At 41.8% G+C, this 26,821-nt stretch overlaps 2 protein-coding genes across 2 annotated transcripts in view; both read right to left on the reverse strand.

Annotated features, from left to right (window-relative positions):
• Positions 1 to 12: 12 nt before the first annotated feature.
• efcc1 (EF-hand and coiled-coil domain containing 1) lies at positions 13 to 15,562 on the reverse strand. Its single transcript, XM_084062888.1, has 8 exons — positions 14,793 to 15,562; positions 13,765 to 14,204; positions 5,690 to 5,838; positions 4,732 to 4,867; positions 4,296 to 4,452; positions 1,598 to 1,756; positions 1,309 to 1,378; positions 13 to 1,096 (listed from the first exon to the last, which is right to left on the reverse strand). The coding sequence occupies exons 1-8, from the start codon at positions 15,453 to 15,455 to the stop codon at positions 963 to 965; spliced, it is 1,908 nt and encodes a 635-aa protein (XP_083919014.1). The 5' UTR covers positions 15,456 to 15,562; the 3' UTR covers positions 13 to 962.
• A 9,814-nt stretch (positions 15,563 to 25,376) lies between these two features.
• aldh1l1 (aldehyde dehydrogenase 1 family, member L1) overlaps positions 25,377 to 26,821 on the reverse strand; it is a 19,922-nt gene continuing 18,477 nt past the window's right edge. Inside the window, exon 23 of the mRNA XM_084062105.1 lies at positions 25,377 to 26,744. Within this exon, the coding sequence (XP_083918231.1) occupies positions 26,689 to 26,744 (56 nt within the window). The 3' untranslated portion in view covers positions 25,377 to 26,688. The remainder of the gene's footprint in view (positions 26,745 to 26,821) is intronic.

The following is a 26,821-nucleotide window of genomic DNA, read 5'->3' on the forward strand; positions in this document are numbered from 1 at the left end:
CTATAGAGTGTTTTTTCAGTAACAGATGTCTCCCTGTCTCTCCAGCTCTTTAATAAACAGAAAATACATTTTTCGGTAGGTGTCAAAATCTCAGCCAATCAGGAGAAAGTACCCATTTTTAACCTTAATTTGTATAGTGTTCCAGTTCCAATTTTGTCAGCTCATTTCTTAGTGTCATCACTTCCAATTTCACTTGTTTAATCTGTATCCTGATTGACTTCTCTGTTCTGGTTGGATAAAATTGGAAATGAAACTGAAACGAAAATATATTTTCTGTTTAATAAAGAGCTGGAGAGACAAGGAGACTCCTTTTACTCAACAAACACTCTATAGCAATGAGTACTATCAGAATATAGAGCTATTTAACACTTATTTTAACCAAAGCAAATCACTTACCCTACCTTTAGTGTAATTTACATGTGGAATTGTTGAGCTTGCTTGCTGGACTATACCAGAAACTGCCCTGTAACTAGCTGAGAGTCTCCATCTCATTTCCCAAACCCCACTCAAGAATTTGGTTTAGAATTGTTTCTTTGAAAGAAATACCTTTTTCATGAATCAGCAGTGTAGCAACATGCCCTAAATAACTGTACATGATTCAAACATGAACACATTGCCTGCCAGGTCTAAACATAGGGTTGTATAAACAAGTTCACAATAACACTAGTGACCGCTTTAGAAAACATTTGTATAATGTGCAGTCAATGCCCGGGGGTGGGGGTACACGTTTTCTCAATGGAAACCTTTGGTTAATAAGAACATTCTAAGCTGATGACAATGATGTAGTGTAATTTTATGGACACGGAAACCTGAGGAATATAAGGGCTACAGTATAATTATACATATATACATTGTCTAAGGCCATTGTTGTAGCCAAGTCATTGTCCTCCAGATCAATAGAAGCCCTTGGCGTCTTGACAGATGTGCTGAAGCGTCTTTGGCCCAGCAGGGGGCAGACTTGTTCAACAGGAGATGACCAGGGCATTGAGAGACTGGTGGCTGGATGTGCGCTCAAGAGGGCCACCAGAGGACAACATCTCACAGGCACCTAGTTCATGATAGAGAGCGTTGAGCACCTCGAGAATGTGGGCTTTTCCTGTAAAATAAAAACAAAAAGGTAGCAGATGTGTGCTCTGTGGGAATCTCATTAAAGTCAAATCTATGAGAATTTAATTCAATTTTCCCCTTTTACAGCTAGCAGAGCAATTGTAATCGTTTCACAGAGCCAATATTGATTTTATTGGTTGTATAAGTCGACAGCTGTTCAAAGCCGCACCACTGCGGTGAGCTCAGCTGTACAGTACTCACCATGTTGAGGGTCGCTGCATGACTCCAAAGTGCTGAGCAGGATTTTCCCCAGAGACCTCCGAGAGACATTCTGAAATAAGAGGGAGCTAACTCTCAGATCACTGTCAAACAAAAATGTGCTCAGCAAATGAAAGAAATCTGATGTAAAAAAATATATTACCAAATTCTCTAGTAATAACAGATGCAAGTTATGCACATTAAAAATAACAATACTGAAATCACATGTTTGTGACAGACTTTAGCCAAAGTTGTCTATGTCAACAGGTTTAACTGATTCCCTGAGACTGACCAGATCTCGCAGCTGCTGTAGGAGCTGAAGGACGTCCAGCAGTTTCTCCTCAACCAGAGACAGACGCACCCTCTCCGTCTCCAGCATCTGAAGCTCCATCTGAAGCATCTCTGTCTCTTCCGCCTTCTGTTGTAGCTCCTGCACTAGAGAGTCCTTCATCTGAAACGCAAAGTGCAGCCATTCAAACTACAGCCTAACGCATGAAACCCACCAGGTGCCACGGACGCTGCTTTTCTTCTGATCCATGTTAATGAACGCAGCCATTCTCACTGGCAGCGCACAGACCCTCCGCTCGCACATGCAGTGTGTGTGTCCCCCCACTCTATACTATACATATACTATACAGGTTGACCAGACGTCCCACTGTGGCCGGTTTTGGCGAGAACAGTCGCTTGCAAACCTACACGCACAAAGCGTGTGTGCAATGCTTTTTTGGTGGCTTTCCAAAATCTGTGTGACTGGTTTGTTTACAGTACAGGCAACAAGAAGAATGTTTGCTTGCACAAGAGCCAATACAAATACACACAGAGAAATGCAACAGTTTCACACCGCATGGCAGTGGCTCAGGAGGTTGAACAGCTGTCTGGAAACCGTAAGGGTCCCAGTTCGATCTCCAGCCCCTCCTGGCTTTGTGTTGATGAAGTGTCCTGAGCAAGACAGTGAAGCCCTAACAGCTCCCAATGAGCAGTTTGGTGCCTTGCATGGTAGCTTCTGCCATCATCAATGGGCCTGATCCACCAAGCTTGGGTACGCACAGAATTTATACCTAGGCACAAATACGCACATTTCCACAAAGAGTTTGATTCGTCTTTTGCATCATCTACATCAGGGGTCTTCAACGTTTTTCAGGCCAATGCCAAGGCCCTAGCTGAGAGAGAGATGAAGCAGGGACCCCCACCACGCATTGTATTCATGTGAAATGTGTTTTCAGACACACTTAAACCTTCAATACTTTGTAAACTTGGACCGTTGGCTCGGTACTTGGTCAGATCTACAAGCTCATGCACGAGGCATTGTGTGCTTGTAGATCTGCTATTTTTGGCTAAAGTTCTCCACAGAATAGGGATGCTAGGGTTCAAGTGGTTAATGTAAAAAAAACATATCCTTTCACACAAAAACTTGGTGGCCCCCTATAGTAACTCTGAGGACCCCCTAGGCATCACGGACCCCCGGTTGAAGACCCCTGATCTATACTATACTATATACGTGAATCTCACGTCAACTGTTGGGCACTCATGTGTGCCACAAATCATGCGTAGCTGATAGAAATGAATGAGACACGGTAGCATCAGGACTACTGTTTCGATACCAGGAGCATCCTCATCAGAGTCATGCATAGCTGATATTAGAATGGCTTATTATTCATGCAAAATCAATTACAATAGTGCTAAACCTCAAATAAAATGTTTATGTGCCCAACAGTTTATGTGCCCAATAGGTTTATATAATATCCTTCCATGCTTTATTAGCCTATTATTTTGTCCTGCATATTAAACTTTGTTTCTTTTTTCTTTTCATTTACACAAGCAATATTTAATGTTCAGCTGATCTATCACGCGAGGGACTCGCTTGCCAAAATACACTGATCTACAAGTCGCCGTTGGCAGATCTGTTCATTTTGACAAGCGATGCAGTTTTTGGCTTCACGTTGGATATTTCCGGTTGCCTTGGTGTTAAATGGTTCGTGGAACAATGCAAATGAGGTGCACGTGCACGCACTTTTCATTTACGAACAGGCATCATCATTTGATACACCTGTGATCCACACAAATCAAGGCTCTACACCCCCTTTCATGAATCGCACGTCAGACTTTACTTACACTAAACTCTACGCCAAAGTATAGTAGGAAAATTACACCAAGCTTTGTGAATGTGGCCCATTGGGTGTGTGAATGGGTGAATGTAACGCGCATTGTAAAGCGTTTGTAAAGCTACAGAAATGCAGATAATTTACCATTTCCCTGCAGGGCTACTCCACACATCAATATAATGCAAATGTACAACTTAAATGTATTTTAAATGTTCGGGGACAAAGGAATGTTCTGACCTCACTATGTAGTCACTTGACAAAAGTCCCTCATACCACACAGCTTTATGTCATGCAGTGGGGGAGAAATCTCACCTCATACATCCTGCATGTAAACAAAGTCTCACAGTCATGGTCTTGTTTAGTTTCAACCGTTCTTTCTGAGGGGCTGACCCACTTTGGGAAAGCAGTACGTCACACTGTCCCCATCTGCCTGTATTCCTGTCTTGTGGAAACACTACAGTACTTGGCTGCAATTGGTGAGCTTAATTGATGATATTCCCAAGTGTCATGCGGAGCTAGTGGGAGTGTTTCTGCGGTTAGCCCCAGTGAGAAACAGCTGTGGACGCGCGCACGCACGCACGCACACGTGCGCACACACACACACGCAGTGAGGCTCTGAAGCCGCTGCTGGAAGGTTGGTTGGTTGGAGGCGGCAGGGCTGTGCCACGAACTGTGGTTTCTCTTTGAAGCCCTCCACTTTCATAACAGCCTTCGCCAGTCCTCTCTAATCTTATTTTACACCATACACACAGCCTCAAAACGACTCAGGAGGTAAAGCAAAGCAAGACTAAACATCGACCGGAGAGACCCGGCTTTTCAGTTGAACATGGCGTAGACAGTACGGTAAACCCAACTCTGGTTTAGTGGAGGTCCCTGACGGGTCAGTACCTGGTCCATGTCTATTCCAGCCTGGCTCTCTTTCAGCTCCAGTTGTTTGTTGAGTCTGGTCACCCTCTCAAGGAGCTCCACCACGGCACTGCGGCTCTCCTCGCTCCTCGAACTTCCGAAACGAGACATCAGCTTCCTGAAGGCCTTGTCATCACACCTGTTCAAGGTCACATTTCAAAGCAAAACAAAATATTGTGCAATCTTTACATTATGTCAATTAAAATCTGGACTCGTTGCATTGTAGCTACGTACGTAGCATTTATCTATTCAGTACTTTCAGTTGATCTGTCCTGTGACCGGTATACATGTGAATCGCACTTTGCATCGTCTCAAAAGCACGGAGCAGGAATGACAGAGAGCAGACAGATTTATCCGAGAGAATATCAAACTCAAGGCTGTGTACTGTGTATAAAGAGACAAAAGGATTGTGCCCTACCGGTCCCCACAGCAGGACAGCCTGGTCAGGATTCTCTTCACCTCATCCACCTGTCTCTGTTGCTCTCCCGTCCACTTGTCATCCTCCTCGTCGGACGCTGCCTGGCCCTCCACAGAGCGGAAGAGCTGCTCCTCCACTACGGATGAGACGATAATCATTATTATCGTTTATCGTGATAAGAAACGCTCACAATAATCGTATAGCAGAGATAAAACATTTTATCGTGAAATTGTCCTCCGTCATACACTGGGATCAAGTCACCTTTGCCGAGCTGCATATCCGGCACCACTTAACCCATTTAGACCTGAGGCCGATTCTAAAAACGCCTTCTAAATCCTGACCTAAGTTTTCTGAAAAACTTCAAATATTTATAAAAAACATTACAACAAATGTATGTTGCTATATGCTGTACATAGCAACAAGAACCCCAGAAGGGGTTCCCGTCCTGAAAGGTATAGTTACAAATAGGGGTTCCCGCCCAAAATGGGTTAAACCCTCTAGAATTAAAGTAAAACGCACCTGTAAAGACGTACTTGATACAGTCTTTTTTTCACTCTATAAATCTCTTTTCCAAAAATAGCCGATCTACAAGCTCACAACGCGTCGCGACGCGACACATTGTGAGCTTGTAGATCTGCTATTTTTGGCAAACGTTCCACCCCAGACTACGGATGCTGGGGTTTAAGAGGTGGTTAACAAAAGTGTCATTTTAAGAGTTTTAAGCATATTTTGATTATCGCGATAATATCGCAAATCGCAATTATTTTTGTCACAATAATCGTGACATGAACTTTTCACATCGTCCCATCAATCCCTATCCTCCACTGACCACCACATCATCATCATCACCATCAGTGTCATACCATCATCAAGTCACAGTCACAGTTTTGAGACTAAAGTAGGTAGCATAGCTTTCAGAGAGTGAGCTGAACGTTTTGTGAACAGGACGTGCTCTTACTTTTGTCTGGGGTGGTCTCTGCTCGTCCCGTGGGGGAACGTCTGTCATGCTGGGGGTCCAAGCAGCACCGCTGGCCTGGTCTGCTGGTACCACTCAAATGCTGCTCCGCCCTGGCATTGCTTGGGAGTTGTAGTTTGGACACTGCTGACCTAGAAGAGAGGAGTTTGGGTTTATCTGACTGACAGCATGTTCTCTCTCCGACTGTATATTGTACAAGTCTATCAACATTATGAACTGATGACATCCAAGCGAATGCACCTAAAGGGCTCCTTAAATTTGCCCAGAGGGGAACCACTCAACCCAAGCCCACTGATCTAGGCCCTAGATCAAAAAGAACATATCAAGTAACATGAAGCAGTGCATATTAAGCTACATCTACAACCGCCACGATAATTTTATAGAAGGCTGTGATACAGTTCTCCAAATGTGGGAGGGGTAATTGAAACCAGACATAGCATCTTTAACAATTTTCACAGTAAAGTGGGTCAGTGGTAGTTTTGTAGGAGTTAGCTTATACTGTACATTGTGAAGTAAAACACGAGTGGCTGACATTGGTTGGACTGCAATGGAAGCAGAGAGAACGTGAAATGTTTTGAAAGCTCTTCTTTCCATAGCCTAACTTTACTGTGATCTCCAGATTTAAAGGTTGCACAAACAATAAAGCCGTCTATCCGTTATGTTTTTCTTTTCTAATTAAGACAGTTGAGCATTTGTCACAGAAAAAAAAGAAAACCTGAGACTGCAGTTTGTGGAGATCTGTCATTGGTAATGGTTTGAATTTTCTAGGTTTCTTGTGCCGTCTGGTCTTTTGTGTTGGGGGAAATCCGATAGGGGGCCTTCGTAAATCACAGAATAAGTGTTTCCAGATGATGATGTCTTGCCGGGGGGAGAAAAAAAAAGTTTAAAAAAAAGTTTTCAGCAGCCTGGGTCTTTCGAAAAGAGAGAGAGAGAGAGAGAAAAAAGTCCAGTCAAGAAGCACTCATGCTCATATCCTGCTAGCATGAGGTATACTGCAGTAAGACATTTTATTCTGCATCTGTACACTGTAATAGGCGTCTTTGTACAAAGCTGGAAAAAAGGAAAAAAGTGCAGTGTAGGTCAATAAGTGTAGCCTGGTTTCAGGCAATCAATCAGAGAGGGCGGAGACATGTTTAAGTTACTGGGGGCCACAGTGGAGGAACAGAGGACCTGGCTTGTGAGGACCTACAGCTGCAATTGGAAGAAAGATGCCATACTTGTAGGTGCATGCACTTGTATATATCCGCAGCAAAACACACACACGCACGTACGCACGCACGCACACACGCACATGCACGCACACACACACACACACACACACACACACACACACACACACACACACACAACCTTGTTAGTTGCTGTGGAGACAACTCAGGAATGACCTAGTCGTCTTGTTTCGTTTTTTCCCCACATGCTGGCCTTGGTGTAACTAATTACACTTTAATTGAGAGATGTTGGAGTGAAACTGTTGCATGGGTCTTGTAGTGCAGCGGTCCTCTTTTTAATTTCAAGGACCTCCAGTTTGATATGCATTAGGCCATGGACCCCAATTTGATATGATTTATCTCTGGGACACCTATACACAGGTATACCTATATACAGGTGTCAAACATTCTAAGTATTCTCAGTCTTTAGTAACTAACGTCCATAAGTATATCATGCACAGTATACATCTGCTGCTATCTATGCTCACGCACCTTTATATCTTATCTCAGGTACTTGTGTAAATATGTAGATAACTTGTTTGGGGTCTTGTTTGATCTCCTATCCCACTTGCCCCCCCCCCTCCTTCTTCCCTTTCTTTTTTCCATGGAAACAAATAACGATATGATGGGAACTATGCACGAAAACGAATTTCACCCACTTTTTACTTCTGTAAACCTGTGATGTTTGAAGTTTTTCAGTTGCTTGATTCAGTATTTAGACATTTGATATTAATGTTATCAAACACGCCCCCTTCCTATACAAACCCATTGTAACTTCAAACTCCATTTTATCCATGAAAGATTCATGACTGATATTGTTCTTCTAATATGTGAGGGGGCCGTGGTTTTTCAATTTTCAAAAACACGTCCCCCTCAAGCATTAGAAGGCCAATATCAGTCAACAAGGACGTGTGTTTTCATTGAATCTAACATGGTTAAAATGGAGTTTGAAGTTGAGGTTTCTATAGGAAGGGGGCGTGTCTGATAAAATGAACATCAAATATCTAAATACTGAATCAAGCAACTTAAAAACGGTCTGGGTGCTCACAAAAGCCTGAGTAGACGTTAAAATTACACCCCAAACATGTTTGAAAATGAAATATCCCTTTAAGGAGGTTTACTCAACTATCCAATGTTTTCACAGAGCACCAGAGGCTTGCAGATGATGCTCATCATGAAAAAGGCTCTCTGGACACCTGAAAGAAGTCCAGACATCATGGAAAAGTGGTTTCACTACGAGATCCAGCAGACAGTCACAGAATCTGTGCAGTGCTCTCAGGGATCAAATTTTGAAACAGTCTACTAATGGAAAAGCAGCATCAATGGCTTTGGAGAGCCAAAACCAGAAAAGATATTTAGTTCATTTTGTGAAGTGACAGAAAACATCAGCTAAATCAATCAATAGATTCAACTGTTGCAAGTGTGTCCATGTTAAATGTGTTCTTTTTAACTGTGTTCGCATACTATAAGGGAAGTTACAGTACTGTATATTGGTTTTGGAAGACAAACAAATACAGAGAGACCAATATCTTCATAATACAGTAGCACAAGTTAGTTTTAGTTTTTTTTGTGCTTTTTACTCCCCAATTTAGTTGTTATGCCAATGAATTCCTCCCCACACACATTTCTGTGTTCCTCCCCACACACATTTCTGTGTCACTGATGTTGTATCCTACTGACTCACCTACCAGTGAGGAGCCCCACCGGGAGGACATAGAGCCTTCATGCTACTCCTCCCACCCAACACTCCATGCTGACAGGTGCCACCCCAGCCTGTAGGATTACGTGCAGTGACAATTATCACCCTCATCGCCCGGCTTCCCTCCCCCGAACACAGGCCAATTGTGTTTGTGTGTAAACGGTGGATTTGAACCCACAGCTTCCGCGATGGTGGGCAGGCACTTTACCACTGCGCCACACGAGCGCCCAGTGAGGAGCCGTTATATAAATTTGCTAAGATTACATTTGGACCAAGAAAATAAAAGAACAGATCATGTTATTTGAATAATGTTGCATTTAGGGTATAAGTTTGATGATGTAGATGCATAGGAAACTGCCTTCCAAGTCCTGATTTTAGGGTAGTCTAGCCAATATCCTAGGATTCCTGGAATAGCTAAGCTAGATAATTTAACATTTCCTGAACTGTCTGCAGCGTCTGTCCTTCAATCTGTTTGGATATACCTGTAATCTTAGCCTGACTCATACTTGCCAAACGTGTCACACACCCATCTTGACATTCCATGATTTTTATGATGCTACAAATTTGCAATTTATCCAATGTGCAAAACATTACCCAAAAAAAGCTAACTCCTGTGTTAGGTTATGTACTTTCTAAAGTAAATGATCCCGTATTCTACCTTATTAACCAGTTCTTTAGAGCTGTGGTTAACTACTTAAACCCTACATACTTCATTGACCGGGGACGCCAGGGGCCAGGGGTCTATAATAATAGGCCCCCTACTTTCTTTCCCCTCTAAACCAAATCTGTTCGCCGAAAATAGCTGATCTACAACCTCACAAGCCTGTAAGGTCTGCTATTTTCACTGAATGTTCGCCCCTAGAATAGGGACGCTCGGGTTCATATTTTTAAGAGTCAGGACACGCTGAGTACTTCCTGTGTTTATCACAGCACAGGGTTGATGTGAACTTTCCATCCCCCGCATCCCCCTACCACATTACCCTCCTCCATACTCCCCAAAGAGCAGTTTCCTCTTTCAGATGTCATTGGTCAATGACAGTCTCCTGTTTAGCGGAGGTTAAACGTGAGGTCATGTAGTTAGACCTGAGCTTGAACTTGGAAGTCGACTGCATGCGGGGGGCCCTGCAGCGCGGCTGAAACGGGTGAGGGGGTGGTATTTACATAGCAGACAATGATTAATGAAGTCTTCCTGGGTTCAAATCAGATACAAATAAAGCAAAGTGTGCAGGAAACCACGTTCTCTCTAGGAGCAAGTTTCATTCGAAGACTACTAGCATGCGCCAAAGCTTTAATCCAGAAAGCAGTACCTATAACTTTTACAAAGAAACATTTAAGCTCTTCCCACCCAGCAAGGTGCAAATAAAGTCAGAGAGTAAAACATAATGATGGATTAAACATAGGGGGAGAATTCCAACACGGGTGGGTGGCATGAGGTTATAAGATATCCTGTGTATGTAGTAGTGCTGATGTCGGCAGAGTATAAGACTACTTCCTAACTAGAGAGAGGGAGACAAAGGCAGCCATCCAATCTGGAAATGAACCCAGTTGGCTGCGTGGGTTTTTGAAGGCAGTTCAAGAACAACAGTAAGGCCCTGGGTCCCAGACTTCCCTCGAGTGCGTCCTTCCCGTATTATTCAAAGGGCAGGAATTCAGCGGCAGCACCTGCTCCTCACAAAGCTGCAGCTCTCGTATAGAGACAGATAAATGGTCTGCTGCCTCCCTCCCGAACCCCTCGCTCAGGCGCCATGCAGAGACCATGAAAAGGCTGAGAGATTATGCCTCCCCTGGGGCCCACGATCGGAGGGCCATAGGTTATAAGCATATAGTAGATGTCTATGTAGATGCCATTAAAACGAACATTGAGTTTCGAATCCGGATATTTAGGAAACATGTGCTTCAAACTAGAAATATCTGGGGCATATTAGAAGAGAAATGCTGAATCGAGTGAGACAACACCAAACAAAAGACAACTGACAAAGGGCTGTAAAGATTTGTTTGTATAATGTCTAATACCAATTTTGGATTTCCACTTCAGCCTATTCACAAAAACACAAAAAGAAGATGGAAAGATGAATGAGCCTGTTCCTCTCTTGTGAACTGAGAAAACCTCTGTCATTTCATGAACAAACAGTTGAGTGTTTGCCTCTTCCTCCAGATGGTACACTTTCCTCCCCCTTGACTCTTTTTGTTCCTCTCGCTGTGCCCCCTCCCCGCCATTGTTTAGAGTTCGAGCCTACAGATCTCTATAGGTTACAGTGACTGATTTAGTTGGACCCCTTCAAAAAGGCAGTTGACTACTCTGTTGTTCATGGTAATGCTCCACACTTTTGGCATTTTCACTTGAAAAACATGGTGTAATTTCAATGGAAAAGGTTGAAAATGTATTTTATTCATTATTTTGAGAGAGAAAATATTATGAATTAGCCTCACCTGTTATATTGAATCAATATTCAACATATTGTAACATTCAAATATTTGTACCGTTGATCCGCTCATTATGACACACTATGTCAGGTGTTAACAGCATTGTGGGTTCAAATCCCAAATCAGGCACACAACCTTTTTTCCCTTCCTGGACCATCCCTGTCCTAGTATCCCCCACTGCGTGCAATCAACTAGAGCCAAACGATTTAAAATATACTAAAAAAATATAAAGAGTAAGATGTTTGAAGTTGTTAGAAGTTGATCTGAAGACATTGATGACCATGTACTAGAGGATACTATTCCACCTAGTGACTCTCCGGAGAGATAACATAGTCAGTGAGTGTAAAGATGATTGGAATTGGTCCATTCGGTCATTGGACTCTTCTGACAACTACAGAATATTTTAAATCCATAAATTGATTTAAAATAAATGTTTTTACCTGGGCCCTATTTTTGGATCATTGGGATCACAAATGATCCAAACCAATGTGAAAATGATTAGCAGTGGTCCATTCATTTGCCTCCGGTGCATTTGTTATAGGCTTATATCTGTCTGAAAACATTATTAAACACAGTAGTCTTCACCGGGGGTAAAAATAAATAATTAATGCCAACCCCTCCCCTAGCCTGGAAACCAGACGAATCTGCCAGTGCAAAAAAAAAGCCCTCGGATATCTACGCAGTGATATTAGTCTGGCCATGCCAGGCTTCCCCTCCCCCTTACTTAAAAGTAATAAGAAACTCAGTTTGCAGGTAATTTCAGTTTCAGGGTAGGTGGAAAATTGACTCAAATTATATCAGTCTGGCTTAATTATGACTCTTGTGATGTGGAAAAAGATTCAGACAGAAACACAACAAGGGAATGCACAGTAAAATCATCTCAAATTGACCATTTAGGTCCACTTCTACACTCTCACAGTGTGTACGGTAAGATGATACTGTGTGTAAGGAAAACATTTCCTTGTGTATTTTCTATTTTTCAGTTATGATTTTTTTTTATTCAGTTGGATGACACAATAGCAAATGGGTCCAGACCAAGCGTCCCCATGTCCCTGGCAGCAGCATCAAACGCATTTTTATTTATACCAGTTCTGCAGCCCAACCTTCTCCTCGTCTTCTTACACTTGGGGAATTTGCATGCCATTTGTTTTTTAGCTTAAACTACGAGTGCAGTAAAAAGGCTTGCGGACATAGAGGTTTGTTTATTTCTTTTTTCGGCTAATGATATTAAAGCACTCACATAGAACCAAAAAAAAGTTTTTAAAACAATGCCCCCAATGTGACAATGCTTAGCATGGAGGGTTTTAGTGGGAATATTCACTGGGGTTAGTTGCTAGGATAGCCCATAGGATGGGGGTGTCTATCTGGTATTGTTGAACTGGAGGCTGGAGTGAATGGAATGAGTGGAGATTGATGGGAATGGTCAGTCTGTTGAGGTCCTCGTTCAATGGAGCTCTCTCTTGACAAGTCAGACCCCTTTGTCATGTTGAATTATTTGGCTTAAGGATATCAATGGACGATTGGACGGGTATTGAAAAGACTTGCTAGCGCCATCGTAAAGAGTCTGCATAGATTAGTAACTTTAAGCAGATGAAGTGGTGCTGTGTCTGCGAAATGTGTTATTTTGATTCTGCTGATTTGGAATGAGTTTAATCTCATTGACAGACCTTTGTCTGAATATGCATGGCAGTGTCAAGTCTGAGTAAAAGTTATAGTTTATGACTAAAAGGTTATAGTCTAAACAGCACAATTCAGATGTCGCAGCCATTTAGAGACGTCTGCTCTCTAAAACAGCCAAACCTGCAGACATTGATTATATGGTTAGAGCAGGGACAAGAGACACCATTGGTAAACATTAAACCAATGACTTTGTACTTTGAACGTCCAATTACAGCCCGAAGAGCAGAGCCTCTGTGAAAATGAATAGTTCCAGACAGTAGCAGAACCCAAACAGCACCAACATGCCACACACGATGCCTGTTAAACCAACCCAAACAAAACAAGGCTGAAAATGAGAATAGAGGACCACATCAAACCTTCATAAATGGCATGGCAGAGTTTTCCAGGCATAGAGCCAGAAGTAAATAGAGAGTCGAGCAGGTATTATTATTCATTATGGTTGACTCCAACCACAAAGGCCTAATGCTAGTTGCCAAAAAGACGCCCTCTTCCTCTTGCAGTACACAACCACGCAGGATTCCAAGCACTTGTTTTGAATTTGAATCGGCTATGAAGACTCTCTAATGGATAATTAAGAAAAGAAGATCTTCTGCATATTTACTGTGGGGGCAGTAACAACAATTCTTTCTATCATTGTGTTAAGATCAAAGCCAGAATCAATGAGAAAGACCAAAAGACCTTTAAACAAAATGTGAAAAGTTGAAAAAATGAAATGCCACCATCAAACCAATCACCATGACATGACATGACATTGACATGACATCATCAAACTAACTAATTATGGTTGGACTGAAACTAGGTTAACAAGTTAGCCATGTTAGTGGAAATGAAATACCTACCTCATTGCAATCTTGATGAAATAATCATTAAGCGGTCATGTAGTTACACAGGAATTATACAGTCACAAATATGTCATGATGATCTGTGCGAAAACACGGCATTTTGTTTTTATCAGTCAAGAGTAGTCAAACCACTAAGCTCACTGTCATTACTGTTATTTTAGTAATGATGACTCATTATACTGTCTGTCTACGGTGCGGTCTCACCTGTAGTAGAGGACCTCTGACTCTAGCTGGTGGACGTGCCTCTGGAGCATTGGCACATGACTGGCTTTCACCTCCAGCTCCTTCACTTTGCCCAGGCCACTGAGCACCGCCTGCCTGGCCTCCTCCACCTTCCTCCGCATGACCACCTGCTCTCTCTTCAGAGCCCGGTTGCAGTCCTCCAGAGCCGTCATGGCTTCTTTAGAGCTCTGCAGTTCCTGTTCCAGTTTCTGATTGCAGAGCATGGCCTCCTCTATCTGACGGTCTGTGGAGCCACGCAGCAGCTCTACCTCATGGATGATGCTCTGGAGGCTCTTCAGGTCGCCATAGGTGCTGCTTGTCACACTGGAATAGTTTATGTTTTTCTGGGCAGCTTGCTTCTGGTGGGCGATGAAGCAGCCTCCCTCTGGCTTATGTGTGGAGTGGCTTTTCCACAGTCCTACCTGAAGTAGAAAGCAGAAATGTGAAAGCAAGATTTTGCCTCAGAAGATCAGGCCACATAAGATCTCAAAATTAATTTGACAAAAAAAAAGTTCATATTGTTAGCCTCAAGTAATTTCTTGTCCAAATTGACATTTCCGCTTAACTCTACTCTCCTAACACTGCTGCTTCATTGTGCCTTATCCTCAGCCTACCAGAATGCTTGTTGCATTCAAAAATGACTTAGGCAGAAAGTGATTTTAAGTCAACTTTATGACTTAGAGTTTTTAATGTAACAAGCATTCTGATAGGCTGAGAACATAGGCAATAAGGTAGGATGAATCAACAGTGTTAGGAGAGTAGAGTTAGGCAGAAATAAATAAAGGCAGATAAATATGACTCTAAATATGACCTAGATGACTTAATAGGCAAATAAATAGTGATTTTTCATTTCTTCTTTCCTGAAAACCTTAAAAATATGAATTAGGCAATTATGCTATGAGGCTAACGATATGTGCTTCATATAGAAAACCTTGATGGAATTGTCAGAGGAAAAAACGTCCTATTTATCATGATAAACATTCATGCAAAAACCTCACAGACAGACTCACCTGTAGTGCCAAGCACCGGGCATCACTACTCTGCAGAGCAGCGCGCATGTCCTCAACTAATTCTCTCAGACTTGCATTCTCTTCCTCTAGCTTCGACATTCGGTCCTCTGCCTCCTCCAGCTCAACTATCTCCTCGTAGCATTCTCTGGTGCAGGAGCCATGCAGGGTACAGCCAGAGGCATGGCTATCCGAGGTGGGAGAGGAGCTCACAGAGAGCAGCCTTTCTCTCCTCCTCAGGGGGCTTCTGAGGCGGATCTGGGTCTCTATGTGTTCGCTCTCTTTCCCCACCAGGAGTCTGCCGTTCTCATACTGGCACCCCGCTTTCGTGCTGAAATATCCGCACAGTTTTGCGTGGAACTGCCTGAAGGTGAATTCATCTGGCAAGTCGTCTAAAATCCCGACGCACTCCGAGTTATCCGAGTCTTTGTTTAATCCCAAGATTTCACACAGAACGTTGAAGTCCTCCACGGGGATCTTACCGTCACCTTGACAGTCCATGTGGTGAAAGATCTCCTGTAGATACTGATCCAGTCCAGTGGCCAACACTATGATCTCGTTCTCCACTCCCCGGTCCAGCCCGTAGTGGTAAGCCAGCGTACTCACTATCCATTGTGTTCTGCGCGCTGGTCGGCGGTAAGGATCGTTCCAGTCTGGTTTATCCATTATTTACAATGATGAGCAACATCCTATTCTTTAGATAAACATTGGAATGTATGTTAAAAAACGTCTGGGATTTCGTTTGTTTCGCATCCCTGTCGTCCAAGTTCTGTTCACACTCAGCAGCACTTTAGAAAAGAAGGGGGAGAAATGAGGCGTGTTGGATCTGAGTAACTATAAGCACTGCCCCTAAATTTAAGGGGTGCTTCACTACTTGCCAGCAGTGGTGGAAAGTAACTAAGTACATTTACTCAAGTACTTAAGTCAAATGTTGAGGTATTTTAACTTTTCTGGGGTATTTCCAATTTTCTGTACTTTTACTTCTACTCCACTACATCTCAGAGGCAAATATTATATTTTTTATTTGTATTTTTTTTTTTTATTATTATATGTTGATTTGTCATTTTAGACGCATGCCCATCACACATGGGTGAGTTAAGTGAATTTCAGCCCATACCCATTGTGTGTGTGTGTGTGTGTGTGTGTGTGTGTGTGTGTGTGTGTGTGTGTGTGTGTGTGTGTGTGAGTGTGTGTGTGTGTGTGTGTGTGTGTGTGTGTGTGTGTGTGTGTGTGTGTGTGTGTGTGTGTGTGTGTGTGTGTGTGTGTGTGTGTGTGTGTGTGTGTGTGTGTGTGTGTGTGTGTGTTTGTGCCTGCGCGGTGTGGTGTGGTGTGGTGTGGTCTGTCTGTCTGTCTGTCTGTTTGTTTGGGTCCCCGAGGCCCCAGGGGGTCGTTGAAGGAGTTCCCAGCACAATTAGTTAATGTATCATAAAAATCATTTTAACCACTTTAACCTACTCCCACTATTTGAAAATAGATCAGCTTTTTTTTTTTTTTTTTTTTTATCCCGAAAATCACAACTCTTGTATGGGGGGTCCCTGGCACAAAATATTGTCATATGGGGGTCTGCGGCCAGATACATATTAATTTACCGATCCTTGACATGAAAAGGTTTAACAACCACTATACTATAACTTTTTATATAAATCTATCAGTAATGACCTAGCCTTGGATCACAAGACGGTCATTGGTCATAATGATGGTCTTGTATTCAAGGCTAAGTAATGACTTAGCCTTCGATCACAAGACGGTCGTCGGTCACATGACAGTCTTGTATCAAGGCTAAGTAATGACCAAGCTTTGGTCAAAATATGACTATGCTTTATCCTGGCTCACATTCCCTGGAATATAGGAGGTCTTATTGCAAAATACTTTTTCAAGGAGGAGGATAGCAAGGAGGGGGTTTTTGTTACATGATCCACCCACGTTTAAGAAGATGCATCTTTTTATTCTCCTGGGGGTTTAAACATGAGGACATAAAAAGGCTTTGGGAGACAGCCCAATAAAATACATCTATGAACTATCTCAGTGTAATGGTACGTTTTCAGCTGTGCTGTCCACTTGGCTAGAGAGATGAGGTCAAATTCTTGTGAAAACCCACTGGTTTGTGTGATGTTATGAATCGCAGGTTCATTGGTAGAGAGTACAAGCAGGTGATAATTATACAACTCAATCCCTCTGTTTCTCCAAGCACATCTACACAAGAGTCATATAACAAAGTGAGATGGCCTGAACTTGCACATGAAATGTCATGCTTATTATTGAGTAAAATATATTAAACTGCTACCTGTGTATTCTGTGAACCAAATAGGTTGAGGCAACTGAAATATGGTAAATGTTCTTTTGCTGTACAGTATGTATAAAGTGCTCTTGTAGTCTTCTGACCAGTCAAAGCACTATACATACATGTATGTATACCTCACATTCACCAACCGTGGAGGCAATCTTGCAAGGCACCAACTTGCACAGTTCCCACACACAGGAGCAGTTCAGTGTCTGCCAGGAGGAGGAGCTGGGGTTCGAACTAGGAACCTTCCAGTTCTCAGTCATCTGCTACACTTCTGCCATTGGTGTGTAGAGCAACCCGTTTCCCTGATATGGTTCGTAGCATGCCATGAGCAAGTCACTTTATTTGTGACAGGAAGTGGAAGCAAAAGGCAAATGAATCAGACTGTACTTTTCTGCTTGAGAACACAAACAACCCTCTTGAAATGGTCTGCAGTTTTTTCGCACGCACGCACGCACGCGCACACACACACACACACACACACACATTCACATGCATTCACACACCGGAGATTAGCTATTCACGGATGGACAGGGGCGAAAAAAAATCACAGTATCACAATGCACTGTGGAGTCAGGTAATATTCCATCACCATACCATCATCTGGTGACCCTTCCAAATTCTTCATGGAGGAAATGGTGACAACTCCAGTGATTATCGCAGACATGCAGACGATGGTCCGTTTGACAGAGCAGAGGCAGGTGATGTCAATGCTGAACCTGAAACCATATCTAGTTTCACTTCATGGTCATGCCAAAGAATTTGGGCAAAGTTTTTTTTTATGACTGTTGTCTTATCGACTCCTCTTTCTTTTAATCCACAGAGTTTAAGGAGAGTTTAGAGTAGCGTATGTAATATGACATGACTTGATTGATTCATAGTTGTAAAGCCTTGGTTATTTGATTAGTCTCTGTATTGCCTCAGTTATTTTGTCCACATGATAAGTTATTGCCCCACAACAAGAACACAGCTTTATTTATTAAGTCATTCTATCTATATCAGTAGTTGTGTTTTGAATGGCGGAGAATGGTTACGTTAGTAAAATGGTTTGTTTTGGTTGGTCCACCCGGGTGACTGGGCCTGTAGTCAAACCGGGGACTCGCTGTCAGGCATTAGAGCCGATGTTGCACACGCCCTAACCATTCGGATATCACGTCAACTTACACTTGTGTAGTTTTTAACCTGTACCGGAAGACAAACAAAAAAATTGGCCTAGGGTTTCATTCCACTTTAATTGCGAATAAAGGACGTTTTGAGAATACGTGAGAATAAGGAGACATGTTGGACTTGTGGAGACTTGTTTCTTATTTCAATCTTCCAACAATTTTCAGATAAATGCTGTGAGGACTGTCTGTACAGAAGACAGTGGAAGCCATCAGAAAGGACCAAACAAAATAATCGTAACTTCAGAAAAGCCTGTACAGCTCCACGAGAAGTCGCAAATATAGATCAGTTTGATTGTCATGCTTGCGTTCTGTGAGTGATACATTCAAACAAATATTTGTTTTGATATAACATTCTGCATTCATAACACATGTGATCAATATAGATTACACTCAAAGGCCATGGAGAGAGCTGGGAGGAGGGCAGACTGTGTCAGCGTGTACAGGTCATGGGGAAGGGTGACAGGGGAGGGCCAGGTATGAAGGGTGGAAATGCCCAAAGAGCACTTTTCTCTGGTCTACATAATACAAGACAAAGACAAAATGATGAAGTCATGTCCAATCAGAAAAGAGGAGCACATCATGTCACAGTCACATGGGAGAGCTGATTCATGGGGCCATCATTCTGCTGTAGGACCTTCATGTCCACAATCTCAGTGTGTCAGCATCATTGTTCTCAAGAGAATCTGGAATGAATAATAATTAACCGAATGCCTTCATTACAACTGACCCAAACCTTTTTTGTCAAATATTCTGCTCTCTCTCTCTCTCTCTCTCTCTCTCTCTCTCTCTCTCTCTCTCTCTCTCACTGGATTACTGGACAAATGTACATGTTTCACATGATTAAAACAACTTGCACAAAGTTAAAACCAAATGCCACAGGGGGGCTGACTGCTGGTATGTGGGCTCAATATACGGAAATTCCGCAACACATGCAAGTCTTTTGTACTAAGACGCAATAAAAAATGCACACGGCTGTTCCCAATTACTCTTCTGTGTTGCACTTAAACTTTTGCAACTGAGTCATCAAATAATCGTTTTTGAAGTAGGCGTGATTGCAAAACGTGTTTATGCTCAAAACCTCAGAAACTGGAGAACACACCATTCATCAACATATGAATACAACTCTGAAAACAAAGCTAAGAGAAATGATAAAACAATAACCACCCTCTATAGTCTAGATGATCAATGCATCAGAACTAAGCAGCATGCAACAAGTTCAGGTTTACATTGTTTGAATGGGCAAAAATACTGAATATTTCATTTAACTGGAACCAAACAATGATATGTCAAAATGGTTGCAAAAACAAAAATGTAGACTTGATAAAGTTCTGTTTCTGTACAACTCAACACAGACACAAACAAGAAACGACACTGTCATATTATACCAGCTCATAACTCTTGAATCTTAAAACGTTACCAAACAAAAACAAATTACATACCGGGCTGTGTAATTTAATGCATGAACCCTTTCCGATGCTCTTTTATTCGTAAATCTGTGAATATAAAACATCCCCTATTGAATCTCTTAATTACACATCTTAATGTGTGTGTGTGTGTGTGTGTGTGTGTGTGTGTGTGTGTGTGTGTGTGTGTGTGTGTGTGTGTGTGTGTGTGTGTGTGTGTGTGTGGGTGTGGGTGAGGGTGTGGGTGTGGGTGTGTGTGTGTGTGTGTGTGTGTGTGTGTGTGTGTGTGTGTGTGTGTGTGTGTGTGTGTGTGTGTGTGTGTGTGTGTGTGTGACTGTGTGCGTGTGTGCGTGTTTAGACAAGGAATGGACTGGGCACATGCTTGTCCAGAAGAAGAAAGATATGTATAATACCTGATGTATAATATAACACACTGATACTTACTGTAAATATTCCACCCTCTTTTTCTTTCTAATGAGTGTTTTTACTGATATGCAGCACTGTCTTCTACAGTAGCTGTCATTCGTGTCAGATTCAGCTCAGCACATTCTGATGAAAACCGGTATCTCGTCCAAGATGACAAAATGTATCTAAGTAAAGTTCTAAATACTTTACTTCACCTTCTCTCACATCAGGGTTTTACCAACCATCTTTTACCCCAGAAAACATTGCTGTTCCTACATCAAAGGGCCTAAAGAAAACTAGAGCATGTCACATACTGTAAAATAAAGACAGATGTTATGAAATATGGGCTACAGGGCTAATACCTGTAGCCTATCAAATCAGTGTGTGACTGTGATTGAAATGGCCTTCAGAAGACTGCAATTGCCTGCAGTAGGCTAGCTTACAAGATCCAGATCCCCAACAGAATGTTTTAGGAATCCTAGTCTATTTAACTACTATTATTTAATCTATTCTTACGCCGGATTTATACTTAGTTGTGCGCTTATGTGAATCAGGCTGTAGAGGGTGATTTTTGTCCTCTATTTATTCCAAAGATACTGTAGGCTCACAACCTCCTCTCCACAGTGGAGCACCATGCACACATGATATAGTCCTGTCATGTTCTAAACATGATTATGGCCAGATTGTGGTTGTGCTGCGCTGTGTCACGTGTGTGCGTGCGTGCGTGCGTGCGTGCGTGCGTGCGTGCGTGCGTGCGTGCGAGATCAGGCTCGTTCCTGAAGCTGATTCTGATAGTGTAGTAGTGTCTGGACAGGACAGTTGTTATGACTCAGACTGATGAGCTGCTCATTCATATTTGTCTGAACAGTGTATTATGGAAGAAAATATGCATGTTTATTATTATTATGGAAGGGTTATCACAGAATCACTGTTGATCTGGAGCCAGTGAGCATGCTCAATGTGTAACATTGTGTGTTTTCTGTGGTAATTCAAATAAGTTTCTTTTGACCACTGATCTTGACACCCACAACCGCACAACAGGATTTTTTTTTTCTCCAGCCAGTTATTATAACATAATTTGTTTCGTTGTTAACCTGCCTGTTTAGATAAATGACAATGGGAATAAGCAAGTGGAGAATTTATCCTGACTCTCGGCTCTTCTCCACACAATACAACTATTATAATGAACTGGCTGAATGCTTCGGCTTCCACATTACAACAACATTTATTTATCCTCCCTTCTGAACCAACTGATCAATACTAGAAAGTAAAAAGGAACCAGTAAAGTCCTGATAAGTTAGCAGGAAATATATTATTTGGGTGTGTCGGACAAAAGTAGCCAAGGTACGTGGCCAAGATATTGCAGTTTGATTAACGTCTCCCAAACAAAAGGCTCCCCATGTTGTAAATATAAATGTGGTTAATTCACACAGGAAGACAGGATTTGCGAATCTGAAATGCGTCCAAGTGTTTTATTGCTACTCCAGGGAAGGCCCCGATTACAATAACATGGCCCCAGAGAAGCTCATTTAGAGGGAAAAGGGGCCACCCTGGAGCAGCTGTCGAGCAGATGAACATTACCTCAGCGCTGCAGTGACAGGAAGATGAAAATAGGTCTCCACAGTACTAAGCAGTCCCTACACAATCATGACAACAGTCACAACGGAAACAAGTTATACAATCAAGCCAGATGGGAATTCCATTCAGTGGAATTCCAAACATTTTCGCAAGAACAAAATATTTGGCGGTCAAATTGTCTCTCCCCACCTGGCAAGAGGTATAGGAAAAAGAAAGAGAAATTGTCAAGGTTCAAACATAGTATTTTCCATTAATGCAAGCACAAGACTCACATACAAAGACACATAAAAACCCAATTATGCAAGTGTAAAAAGAAGAGGAAAAAAATGATATACTCTTGAGCTGGGCAATGGCAGTGTGGATGAAGTATTTGTGGAAAGCCCTGAATGGAAAATTGTGGTGAGTTTCTATCCCACCGATGGGATGTTACAATGCATTTTAATGGAGTGTAAAGCCAGCCCCATAACCATGGCCATAACCATGGCGATCCTCTGGAGTAAACTCCAACATAGCAGCACTCAACCGGGGCTTGTGAGTAATCTCACACTCGCATGGCACCTCACATGGGCAATTCCGGAGAAATAGATTAGATCGGAGAATAGGGCACAACCCCTCTCCAGGAGCTTGGCTCCAGAGCCCCTGCAGTGCATATTGCATAAAGGTAAGCACCATCAGATCTAATTGGTATTGGTTCACCTCCTGCACAAGCTCAGTCTCTCATCCATCAGAGTAGAACCACTTCTCCTTTGCGTAGAAGGGAGCTAGTTGAGGTGGTTCGGGCATCTAAGGATGCCTCCTTGCGGTGTCCCTGGGGAGGTTTTCCAGGCACGCCCGCCTGGGAAGAGGCCATAGAGACACACGGGCGGAAACGGAAGGCCTACAAATTCACGCCCACTTTTGAGACAGCGCTGCTACTCGGGGTCCGTTACAACGATGAACTGCAGCACTCAATGCAATCTTTATGAGAAGCATTGTAAAATACCGTCATTTCATTGGTTAACTACTGAGGCTGTAGCGACTTTTTTGGTGTTCTAATAAAGTGTCCCATTTGTTTGATTTGTCCTTTTTAATGTCCCATATCTGTCATCTCGATATACTACCCACAATATACTATAATAAACTCCATCAGTATGTCAAAACCGCTAGCATCGGAGATCTAGACTTTAAGTGGTCGCATGGTATATACGTCACGGACGCATCCCTTGAGGTTTTCAATACCCAGAAAACTGGCGAAAGTGGACGTTTTCAATATGTTTTGGTCATTATCTCTGGAACAGAAGGTCCAATCTGCTCAGTTCAAAGCTTGTTGGGTGCGTGACGTTGAGGACATTAAGCACGCAATGACACATTTTCGGGTTATTTTTTTTTTTTTAGGGGAGGCGAGATCTTAGTTGGGCAGGCGACCGCCTGTCCTGCCTCTACAGTGTACACCACTGGTCGGCGCTCGGCGCTCGTAAAGACAGTGATGTCACTGAAATGCGTCTGTCTGCCGTCTACCCTCTGCTGTGTTAACATTATGGGTAACTCGTTAAAGTGGCAAATTAAATGTGAAACACATCAACTATTAAGAAAACAAGAAGATATGTTGACAAAGACACTCCATACATTTGGAAACATATTTTTATTTAAATCAATATCGTCTCCAGTTAATGCAGGATAATTTTAAAAGTAGGCTAATTCTCATATCCTCTCATAGGGAATGCATTGAGAGCTGCAGTTCGTCGTTCTAACGGACCTCGAGTAGCGGCGCTATCTCAAAAGTGGGCGTGAATTTGTAGGCCTTCCGTTTCCGCCCATGTGTCTCTATGGGGCAAACTGAGGACCAGGTGGGAGGTTTATCTCCATGCTGGCCTGCATGGTAACACCTTGGGATCCCCCAGTCAGGGCTGGCTAATGCGGCTGAAGATGGATGGATGGATGGATGCATGTATGCATGCACAGTGGTGGAAAGTAGCTAAGTACATTTACTCAAGTATTGTACTTAAGTACAAATTTGAGGTATTTGTACTTTACTTTATTTCCAATACTTTTACTTCTACTCCATTACATCTCAGAGGTAAATATGGTACTTTTTACTCCACTACAATGATTTAAAACTTTAGTCACTATTTACTTTGTAGATATAGATTATTATTACAAAACCTTAACCACTTCAGCCATATACTGTATATACTTTGGCTATTTGAAAATAGCAGATCTACAAGATCTGCTAGATCTGCAAAGCGACATGTTGTGAGCTTGTAGATCTGCTATTTTCAAAATATTTTGTATACATATTGAACTTGTGAAATGGGACATTTTGCATAATGAGTACTCTTACTTTTGGTACTTTAAGTGGATTTTGATGGCAATTCTTTTGTAGTTTTACTTTTGTAGTACATTTTGAATGCAGGACTTTTACTTGTAACAGAGTATTTCTTCATTGCGGTATTGATACTTTTACTTAAGTAAGAAATGTGAGTACTTCTTGCAGCACTGTGCATGCATGCATGCATGGAAAAAAAAAGAATTCAGCAATTGTATTAATATTCTGTGACGGAATGTGCAAACATAAATATTTGTGCATGCTGTGCAAGCAGGAATCAAAGGCAATGTTCTGCTGAAACTTCTATTCACTCTCTTCTATTCACTAGTAAGCTACACCAAAGTAGTTGTGGTTTAACACTTGATAAAGATGAAGATCTTACTGCAAGGATGCATTAGCCTACTCCATTTACCAGACCTCCAAATGGGTGGTTTATTTTCCTCTCCACATGGACCCACATTTCCAGATCTTTTCACAGCAGCCATATTGGCAAGAAATAGCAGTGTAATGTTACTTCCTTCACAGGTGTTACCAATAATACTAAGGCTCTGTTCCATAAAGTGTAGCAGAGACCCTCCAGTGAGCCACCATGCATAATAGCAGCATCCTGACTCTGTTTCAGTCATATTTTTTTTTACATTGTTTTTCATGTCTGTATTTTGTATACGTATACGCCTACATCCTCATTCCCATGGCATTGACCAAAGGGCAGATGGGACAATTTACACCTTGAGGGGAATGGGTGTCCATACAATTTATGACCAAAGTGTCATAATGAAATCTCAACAGCCAATCATTACATTTTAAAAGCACTAGAATAGCTCTATATTGAATATGCCTACTTAGTGGTTGGAACTATTGCACACAAGGTGGGAACTATAACCTGTTGTTTAACAGGTCTAACTTGCATTTATGTTCCGTTATGGTTGGTCACTTTCTGCTGTAATCCATCTCTTTGATTGCAAGAAGCATAAGAGCACTTCTCTCTCCATCTACTGTAATTCACCAATTTGCTGTCACTTTAGTTGTTGTTTTTGCCTTGAAAGTGGACATATGACCTCTGGTGGCCACCTATAGAATAGGCACTATACTAAGCCAAACCTGCAAATCATAGATAACTGCTCCTCATGGAAGAGCTAGATGTAATAGCCTATTAGCCATTCAGGTAAAGTTCTAATACTACACATGAACAAATGATTTCCATCCATGAATAATACAGTACACACAAAAAAAGAGAAAGAAAAAGGAAAGAAAATAGGCAGAAATTAACCAAGGTAGAGCTATTCACACATTTCATGGTAACCCAACATCATTAAAGCTTTATGCATACTTATATACAGTAGTGAATGTTTAGCAAAGCGGAAATAATGGTACTGTATATCAAGTTTTTGCTTTGAAATGACTTTATATTGTGCATTTTATTCACTTAACAGTCAGAAATGGTGCATATTCTGGTTCCAAATATCGGTTAAAATCAATTTGTACAAACTTAAAGTGGAACGGTGGTTGTATTTTCCATGAATTGTGAGTGAGGAAAAAATAATATGTTGGAAATGTTATTTCATTTATTTAAATTATGCGTACCTACTGTAGCAAAACTAGAAAATGTATACAATTTATTAAAATTCTTCTTGTGAGTCAGTTATATTGATTACAAAACAGCAGTCTGTGGACATATAGAAACATGTTCTCTATTTGCATAGTTAAGGACACAACACATACTAATAATTACAATGTAGCTTTAAAAAAAAAGACCATTATTAATGGAACTGCATATTCATGATGCGTGGATTCATGTGGTCAACAAATTAAAAAACATTTAAAAGCAAACATTACTATCAGTAGTCACAGGTGAAGGAAGGGGAACAACTCTATTGACAGGGCTTATGGTTGGTGGTGTCCAAAACTGTTACTTTTCAGAATTCAAATGTACTGTAGCAAAAACAGCCGATCTATGACGACACCTTTTGAGCTTGTAGATTGGCTATTTTTGCTACTTTTGTGTGACACTGTAGTATGGCAAAGTAGGGCATTCATTTACAGAAATATGGAGATAAGAGGTTTCTGCCCCACAGCAACGTTAAATTAGATGACAGTAGATGACAGGTTCCAGTTTTTTTTAAAGGTGCTTTGCTGTCAGAACGGCCTCTGCAAGAAGTTCTTTGTATTATCACCATCCATATTATGTGCATAATATCTCTTGTTCACATGTGCATATAACTTCTCTGGATCTTTTTTTTTTCATGATGCTTGCTACTACTGCCTTATGCATAAGGTCACTGCCGGGCAGAAACCTTGTATCTCCATATTTCACCTTTTATTTTCATAACTCCCTATTTTATACCAAGACATATGTCAGTGTCACACAAAAGTTGTGAAAATAGCATGATAGAGAACATTTTTGAAAATCTTCACCTGTAATGGCATGCCCAAAATAGTGTGGCACAGATACTTTTTTTTCCATTTCATGAAAAGGTTTTGGACACACAAGGTTTACGCCCAACAACGAAAATGTATAGTTCAGAGACAGTTAGCGTTGTAACTACTGCATAGAAGCCACTTTCTAACAGAAGCCAAGCTTAGCTGAGATTTACATTATGTGAATAATATGACAGCCAAACGTATTTGTTCATAAAAACAGGTAGCCACTAATTTTTATGAACAAATACAAATTTGCATAATTTGTGTCTGGGACGCGTCGCACAACACTTTATCACCGAAGTATGAATTGGACTTTAGTCTTCTTCAGGTCTTGGGCTTAGTACTCAATGGTCACAGCCTTGGTCTTCAGGTATTCGTTGAGTGCGTCTTGTCCTATTGGAGTAAGTGAAGGCATGGAATGAAACACCATGGATTCATTACATTCCTTACAAGTGATGCTACCAGAAGGT

Source organism: Gymnoscopelus microlampas, assembly GCF_963454915.1.
Source record: "Gymnoscopelus microlampas genome assembly, chromosome: 7".
NCBI classification, from domain to species: Eukaryota; Metazoa; Chordata; class Actinopteri; order Myctophiformes; family Myctophidae; genus Gymnoscopelus; species Gymnoscopelus microlampas.

Bases quoted from the DNA above. Each gene is read 5' to 3' on its own strand.
- efcc1 (XM_084062888.1), bottom strand. From the start codon at position 15,455: ATGGATAAACCAGACTGGAACGATCCTTACCGCCGACCAGCGCGCAGA. The intron at 4,453-4,731 runs GTAGGGCACAAT...GACCTTGAACAG, and splicing joins CTGTCCTGCTGTGGGGACCG to GTGTGATGACAAGGCCTTCA. The intron at 1,757-4,295 runs GTACTGACCCGT...TTTGCGTTTCAG, and splicing joins CTGGAATAGACATGGACCAG to ATGAAGGACTCTCTAGTGCA.